Raw genomic sequence first — 8,545 nt, 5'->3', positions numbered from 1 at the left:
TGCATCTCTGGCTCTGGGAGCAGGGCGCAGGTCCAAGAGCACCAGTTTGGGCCTTTGCGCACCACTCTCAGGGGAGGGTTGTGGCTAGCATGCATCTCAGGTTCTGAAACAATGGTCTGAGAGCGCTGGGCTAGGCCTTTGTGCACTTCTCTCAGGGGAGGGTGAGGGGCGCGCGTGTCTCAGGCTCTGTAGCAGGGCTCAGTGTTCTGCCTGTCTGGTGAGGCTCCCAAGCCCTCACAGGAGCCAGACCCCATGCGTTCTTGGGTGTGCTGGTGGCTCAGGGACCAAGACCTGGTTTTTCCACCACACTCTCTCTGGCTCAGCACCAGGGGAGGCTGTCCTGGGTCCAGGGACTTAAGCCCCTGTCTCTAGCCACTCCGATTCTTACAATTTCCACCCCCCCCCCCCCGGCCCGATCCTTTGCTCTTTCTGAGTGCTTTCAACCAGTCTCCATGTTAATTCTGGTCCCCAGATGCAGGGCACTCTCGTTAGGGATATTAGTTTCCAACTGGTCGCCTCTGGTGGCTCCCTCCCCCTTTTATTTATCTTCTGATATCAGTCTGAAGTTGCCACTCTGCTTTACCTGCCCACTGATGTCTTCTGCCCCTGTAGAGATCCAGACATGTATAATTCTGATCTCAGGCTGATTTTATGGGTGATCAGAGTTCTTTGGTAGGTAATCAGCTCACTTTAGGGTACAGGTTGAAATGGCACCTCCTCCTACTTCCCTACCATTTTGTCTCCCCCAGCATTGCTTGCCCTTCTTAATGCACATCTTTCTTATCCACTCATCAGTCGGTGGACAATGGGCCCTTTCCATGTTTTGGCTATTACTGACAATGTTTCTGTAAATATCAGGGTGTATGTACTCCTTCGAATTAGTATTTTTTATCCTTTGGGGGGAAACTTAGTACTGTAACTGAGGGAATGGGGAAAGATATTAGCAAATTATATATCTGATAAAGGGTTTTTACCCAAAATTTATAAAGAACACCCATAAAACAAATAATCCAGTTAAGATATAGGCTGAAGACATGAATAGACACTTTTCCAAAGAAGGCATACAGATGGCTAACAGACACATGAAAAGATGCTCAACATCACTCATAATCAGGGAAACACAAATCAATACTACAATGAGATATCACCTCACACAAGTCAAAATGGCTAAAATTAACAACACAGGAAAGAAAAGGTGTTGATGAGGATGTGAATAATGGGGAACCCTCTTGCATTATTGGTGGGAATGCAAACTGGGGCAGCCACTCTGGAAAGTATGGTGGTTCCTAAAAAAGTTAACAGTGGAACTACCCTATGACCTAGCAATTGCATTCTTAGGTATTTACCTGGAGGATCTATGGACCTTCTTATCTCAGTACCTCATGCTCTATGTCTAAAAGATGTCAATACTCAACATTTACACCTCAAATGAAGGAGAGCATTTGTCATTAAACCTGTAATACCTTCCCTCTTAAGGAAAAAGGTTGAATGGACAGGAATTCCCAATCAGAGATGTCAGGTAACTTTCCTTAAATGGGATCAGATCTATACCAAAATAAATGTATATTTTTTTATTGCAAAATATAAATGGTACCATGTCACTCCGTTCATAATGCCCACTTGGTACAAATCAATGCTATGATGAGTTATAACTGCAAACTGTCAGAATGACTAAAATTAACAACACAGAAACAACAGTTTCTGTCAAGGATGTGCAGAAAGTGAAACCCTCTTGTCCTGTTGGTGGGAGTGCAAACAGTATAGAGGGTCCTCAAAAAGTTAAAAAAAATAGAACTCCCGTATTTCCATATTTGCACTGCTATGAATCCAAAAGGGGATTCATGCAAATAACACAAAAATATGAATTCAAAGGCACACATGCACTGCAATGATTGTAACAACCTTGTCTATATGCCAAGTGCCCATCATTTTATGAATGGATAAAGGAATTGTGTGAGGCCATATAAATATATATACATATATATATATATAATATATAATAAAAATAAATAAATAAAGTAAATAATTAAAATAAATAAATTTATATAAAATAAATATAAATATATAAATATAAATAAAGTAAATAATTAAAATAAATAAATTTATATAAAATAAATATAAATATATTTATAAAATATAAAAATAAATAATAAATAATAAATTATATATATATATATATACACATCAGCTATCAAAGGAATTAAATCTAACCATGTGGAGAACGCATTTATGCTAAGTGAAATAAGTCAGTCACAGAAAGTTGAATACGATATGATTTCACTCATGTGTGGAATCAAAGAACAAAAAGAATCATAAGGAAAGAAAAAAAGGAGGCAAATCAAGACACTGGCTCCCTTCTTCTTTTTCCTTTTTTAATTTAAATTCAGTTAGTTAGCATACGATGTCTATCTATGCTAGACATCATAGCATATCTATGCTATCTGGGACCAGCAGTGGCCAGGCTTGTAGTTTACTGTGATCTGAGCTGAGAGTTGCCTCCTGGGCTCACTGACCATAACCAGTTTCCCCACTCCACTCCTTGGGCACTCTATCAGATAGGCACCCCTGTTCTTTATGAGTCTTCTAGAATCCTGAGACCACAATGATTCACCTAGAATTTTGCTCTTTTCATCCCCTGAGCCCCTTTTAGAAAGGGATATATGTCCCTGGAGCAGATTTCTAATGGTTTCTATTTTGTGCTCTGATGTTCTATCACTTTCTTGTAGCCAGCTTATGGAGGCTTCCTCCCCACTCTGGTTATCTTCCAATATTTCGGAAGTGTATGATTCAGCACTTCTGACCTTGCAGAAAGCAGTCATTTTTCTGACTGCAGAGTTCCTGATAAATCTTCTAATATCTCAGGTGGAATTCATGTGTGTTCAGAATGATTTCATAGATACCCAGCTAAATTTGAGGGACCAGATAAAGGAAGGTTCCCTACTCTGTCATCACTTAGTACAACACCCTTTATCCAGTCATCCATTGATGAACTTCTATCTAGGTAGTTTCCATGTCTTGGTTACTGTAAATATGCTGCAAAATGAAAGGGGTATGTATATCTTTTTAAATTTATGTTTTTATTTCCTTCAGAAAATGCTCAGAAGTGAAATTCATGGATCATATGGTAGTTTTATTTTTAATGTTTTCAAGGAGCCTCCATACTCTTTTCTACAGTGACTGCCCCAATTTACATCCCTATCAACAGTGCACAGGATTCCCTTTTCCCACATTCTCACCAACACTTGTTTTTTGTCTTTTGGATACTGAACATTCAAGGAGGCATGAGGTAATATTGCATTGTTGTTGTGATTTCTGTTTCGCTGGTGATTACTGATGTTGAACACCTTTTGTTGAAAACTTATTTTATTTAAATTAATTTAGTTAACATATACTGTATCAATATTTTCAGATGTAGAGTTTAGCAATTCATTAGTTGCATATGCACCCAGTACTCATTGTATCACATGCCTTCTTTAATGCCCATCAACCAGTTGTCCCATCCCCTCACCCACCTCCACTCCAGCACTCCCAGCTTGTTTCCTATAGTTAAGAGTCTCTTACGGTTTGTTTGCCTCTCTAACTTCACCTTATTTATTTTTTCTTCCCTTCCCCTATGATCCTCTATTTTGTTCATTAATTTCACACATGTGTGAAATCATATGATAATTGTTTTTCTCTGATTGAGTTAGTTCACTCAGCATAATGCCCTCCAGTTATATCCACATCAAAGTAAGAGGTAAGAGTTTAATTATTTCTGATGGCTGAGTAATATTCCATTATATATAATACATATATATTTAAATATAATCAATATATTAGTATAGATAACATACATAATTATAAGGTTATATATATAATCTGATTATCCATTCATCTACCAATGGACATCTGGGCTCTTTCTGTACTTTGGCTATTGTGGATATTGCTGCTATAATTATTGGGGTGCAGGTGTCCCTTCTAATAGCAACACTTGTATCCTTTGGGTAAATACCTACTAGGGCAATTGCATGGTCATGTAGTAGCTCTATTTTTAACTTCTTTTTTTGGTAGCTGTTGTTTTTCTAATTTTTTTTTTTTTGCCAATATCTTCTCCCATTCTGTGTTTTCTTGACTGTTTCCTTGTTATGCAGAAGCTATTGATTTTGATGAAATCCCAAAAGTTTATTTTTGTTTTTGTTTCCTTTGCCTTTGGAGACATACCTTGAAAGAAGTCGCTGTGGCTGATATCGAAGAGATTACTGCAGATGTTCTCCTCTAGGATTCTGATGGATTCCTGTCTCACATTGAGGTCTCTTATCCATTTTGAGTACATCTTTGTGTACGGTGTAAGAGAATGGTCGAATTTCATTCTTCTACATATAGCTGTCCCGTTTTCCCAGCACCATTTATTGAAAAGACTGTCTTTTTTCCACTGTATATTTTTTCCTGTTTTGTCAAAGATTAATTGCCTCCATCATAAAGGATGAATACCCAACTTTTGTAGCAAGGTGGATGGGACTGGAAGAAATTACGCTGTGTGAAATAAGTCAAGCAGAGAGAGTCAATTATCATATGGTTTCACTTATTTGTGGAGCATAACAAATATCATGGAGGACAAGGGGTGTTAGAGAGGAGAAGGGAGTTGGGGTAAATTGGAAGGGGAGGTGGAGACTATGGACTCTGAAAAACAATCTGAGGGGTTTGAAGTGGAGGGGCTGTGGGAGGTTGGGGTACCAGTTGGTGGGTATTATAGACAGCACGGATTGCATGGAGCACTGGGTGTGGTGAAAAAATAATGTATACTGTTTTTCTGAAAATAAATATATCAATTAAAATTAAAAAAAAAGAGGGTCCCCTTTCTTCACATCCCTTCCAACACATGTTGTTTCCTGTCTTGCTAACTTTGGCCATTCTAATTGGTGTAAGGTGGTATCTCAATGTGGTTTTAATTTGAATCTGCCTGAGGGCTAGTGATGATGAACATTTTTTCATGTATCTGTTAGCCATTTGTATGTCTTCATTGGAGAAGTGTCTGTTCATATCTTCTGCCCACTTTTTTTTTTATATGATTGTCTGTTTTTGTGTGTGCAGTTTGAGGAGTTCTTTATAGATCCTGGATATCAACCTTTTGTCTGTAGTCATTTGCAAATATCTTTTCCCATTCCATGGGTTGCCTCTTTGTTTATCGACCATGACCAGGTGGGATTCATTCCTGGGCTACAAGTATGATTCAACATTTGCTAATCAGTCAATGTGATAGAAAAAATTAATATGAGAAGAGAGAAGAATCACATGGTCCTCTCAATTGATGCAGAAAAAGGCGTTTGACCAAATGCAGCATCCGTTCCTGGTTAAAACGCATCAAAGTATAGGGATAGAGGGAACATTCCTGAACTTCATCAAATCTATCTATGAAAGACCCACAGCAAATATCATCCTCAAAGGGAAAAAGCTTGCAGCTTTCCCGTTGAGATCAGGAACACGACAAGGATGCCAACTCTCACCACTCTTGTTCAACATGGTATTAGAAGTCCTAGCAACAGCAATCGAACAACAAAGAGAAATAAAAGGTATCCAAATTGGCAATGAAGATGTCAAACTCTCTCTCTTTGCAGATGACATGATTCTTTATTTGGAAAACACAAAAGACTCCACCCCCAAACTAATAGAACTCATACAACAATTCAGCAACATGGCAGGATACAAAGTCAATGTACAAAAATCAGTGGATTTCTTATACACTAACAATGAAGATACAGAAAGGAAAATTAAAGAGTCTATTCCCTTTACTATAGCATCAAGAACCATAAGATACCTGGGAATAAACCTAACCAAATAGGTAAAGGATCTGTACTCAAGGAATTACAGAACACTCATGAAAGAAATTGAAGAACACACAAAAAAGATGGAAGACCATTTAATGCTCTTGGATCGGAAGAAAAAACATTGTTAAAATGTGTAAACTTCCTAGAGCAATCTACACTTTTAATGCCATTCTGATCAAAATTCCACTGGTATTCTTCAAAGAGCTGGAGCAAATTATCCTAAAATTTGTATGGAATCAGAAGAGACCCCAAATCACTAAGGAAATGTGAAAATCAAAAACAAAACTGGGGGCATCATGTTACCTGATTTCAGGCTTTACTACAAAGCTGTGATCACCAAGACAGCATGGTACTGGCATAAAAACAGACACATAGACCAGTGGAACAGAGTAGAGAGCCCAGATATGGACCCTCAACTCTATGGACAAATAATCTTTGACAAAACAGGAAAAAATATACAGTGGAAAAAAGACAATCTCTTCAGTAAATGGTGCTGGGAAAACTAAGCAGCTATATGTAGAAGAATGAAACTCAAGCATTCTCTTACACCGTGCACAAAGATAAACTCAAAATGGATAAAAGACCTAGTTAGTTATTTGGTCCCTTACAAATTATTAACAAGAATTTTTTAATTATAAGAATTATAAGAAATATATGTAGAATTTTTTTGCACTCTTTTAATGATTTTGGAATAAAAATAATAAGCACATTTGTCCCTATAGCTTCCAGAATGAACCAAGTCTTGCAAACACTTTTTTTTTTTTTAGCCCAATGAGAACCATTTCAGAGTTTTTGACCCCTTGAATTGTCAGACCATAAATGTGTTTTAAACACTAATGTACTCATTTTACATTGTCATTAGTAACTGAATAAAAACACTTATCCAATAAAATTTTGCTCAGGAAACTAAGCTTAAGCGATCTCAGGAACTTGTTCTTTCCTATGACAACTGGCCACGTAGAGTCTCCTTCACAAAGAATGTTTTCAGAGCCCTCTTTACATCTTTGTTCCTCAGGCTGTAGATAAAGGGGTTCAGCATGGGTGTGACCACCGTGTACATCACTGAGGCCACTGCACTTGCGTGGGAGCTCTGGGTAGCAGCAGAGCTAAGGTACACACCAAGCATTGTACAATAAAATAAGGAGACAACAGAAAGGTGCGATGCACAAGTGGAAAATGCTTTATACTTGCCCTGAGCTGATGATATTCCACATATGGAGGAAACAATCTTAGAATAAGAGTAAAGGATCCCAGCCAGGGGAGCACCACCCAGCAGGACAGCTGCAGAATACATCACCATATTATTGAGAAAGGTGTCAGAACAGGCAAGTTGGATCATCTGATTGAGTTCACAGAAATAGTGGGGGATTTCCACCTCTGTACTGAAGGACAGCCACAACACCATTAAGGTTTGTAGAAGGGAATGAAGTATACATATGGTCCAGCACATTAGAACCAGAAGTCTACAAAGCTGAGGGTTTATGATAACCATGTAGTGTAGAGGCTGACAGATGGCCACAAAGCGATCATAGGCCATCACGGCCAGGAGAAAGACATCCAATACAGCAAAGAGTACGAAAAAATAAATCTGTGTGACACAGCTTGCATAGGTTATGACTTTACTTTCTGTCTGTATATTCATCAGCATCTTAGGGACAGTGGTGGAAGTGGAAGAGATGTCTACAAAGGAGAGGTTGGCCAGGAAGAAGTACATGGGGGTGTGGAGGTGGGAGTCAGAGTGGACGGCCAGAATGATGAGCAGGTTTCCAACCACAGTGATCAGGTACATGGAGAGGAAAAGCCCAAATATGAGGGGCTGCAGTTCTGGTTCCTCTGAAAATCCCAGAAGAAGAAACTTTGAAAATCGTGTATCATTGCTGGCTTTCATGTGGTGGAGGTGACTTCATGGACAGAGGCAATAGCATGATTAATTTTCATACACTCACAGACTTAAAATGCTAACTTTTAAATTTTGTAGTTTAATTCATAATTAATTTTGTAGTCTGTATTTATTTTAATATTTTGCACATGGATAGGGTCCCATTCAGGGGAGCCCTTGTACCACCATAGTTATGGGATTTTTGTTTCTATCACTTAATTTACAAAAGACCACGTATTCCACATTTTTAGTTAAAAATTATTGCAAATCCCAGAAATACAAATTAAGTCCTGGCCATGATTTAGGCATTTCTAGGTGATGAATATAGGGTTGTAAAGAACAAAATTCCCTATCACTCAATAATGGAGAAATAATATATTAACAAATAAGAAAATAAATAGCATTTCAGAGGGTAGGAGATGGTATGAAGAAAAAGAAAGCACGGATAAAGCAGAGTGAATATGGCATGCTATTTTCTTGGGTATGTACGTCAATTCTGTGAACAAGGTGACATTGGAACAAAAAATCTCAAGTAAGAGATGGAGGCAGCTCAAGGATTACAGAGGAGAGGGAATTGCCAATGCAAAGGCCTCAAGAAAAGTACTTGTTTCCAAATGTTCATGTGAAAAAAGCAAAGCCAGTGCTACAAGCAGAATGAGCAGAAGGGAGCCTGAGTAGAGAAGTGGCCTCTCTGCTAACTTGAAACCTCAAGGCAAAGGGTCTTCCTTGTCCACACTGCCTCTCCCACTGTATTCATTGTGTTGCAAAGGCATCTCATGAATTGAACCAGATCCCCTTCTTAGTGGCCTCTCTTGTCACCTTGGGAGTCCTGAGTCCTTGCACTTTGTTATGGGGACTGCTC

The 8,545-nt window shown here is 38.6% G+C and overlaps 1 protein-coding gene across 2 annotated transcripts; it reads right to left on the bottom strand.

Annotated features, from left to right (window-relative positions):
• Window positions 1-3,145: 3,145 nt before the first annotated feature.
• Window positions 3,146-7,692, bottom strand: LOC131825723 (olfactory receptor-like protein OLF4). 2 transcript variants are annotated; one of them, XM_059165127.1, is made up of 2 exons: window positions 6,782-7,692; window positions 3,146-3,188 (listed from the first exon to the last, which is right to left on the bottom strand). In XM_059165127.1, exons 1-2 carry the CDS (start codon window positions 7,690-7,692, stop codon window positions 3,146-3,148), a joined length of 954 nt encoding a protein of 317 aa, XP_059021110.1. The 2 variants fall into 2 exon arrangements, with proteins under 2 accessions (XP_059021110.1, XP_059021111.1); XM_059165128.1 differs by lacking the exon at window positions 3,146-3,188 and having other exon boundaries at window positions 6,745-7,692.
• Between the last annotated feature and the right edge of the window lie 853 nt (window positions 7,693-8,545).

This window comes from Mustela lutreola, chromosome 2 (genome assembly GCF_030435805.1).
Source record: "Mustela lutreola isolate mMusLut2 chromosome 2, mMusLut2.pri, whole genome shotgun sequence".
NCBI lineage: Eukaryota > Metazoa > Chordata > Mammalia > Carnivora > Mustelidae > Mustela > Mustela lutreola.
Note: the sequence above shows the minus strand (reverse complement) of the source record. Positions and strands in the feature narration are given on the sequence as shown.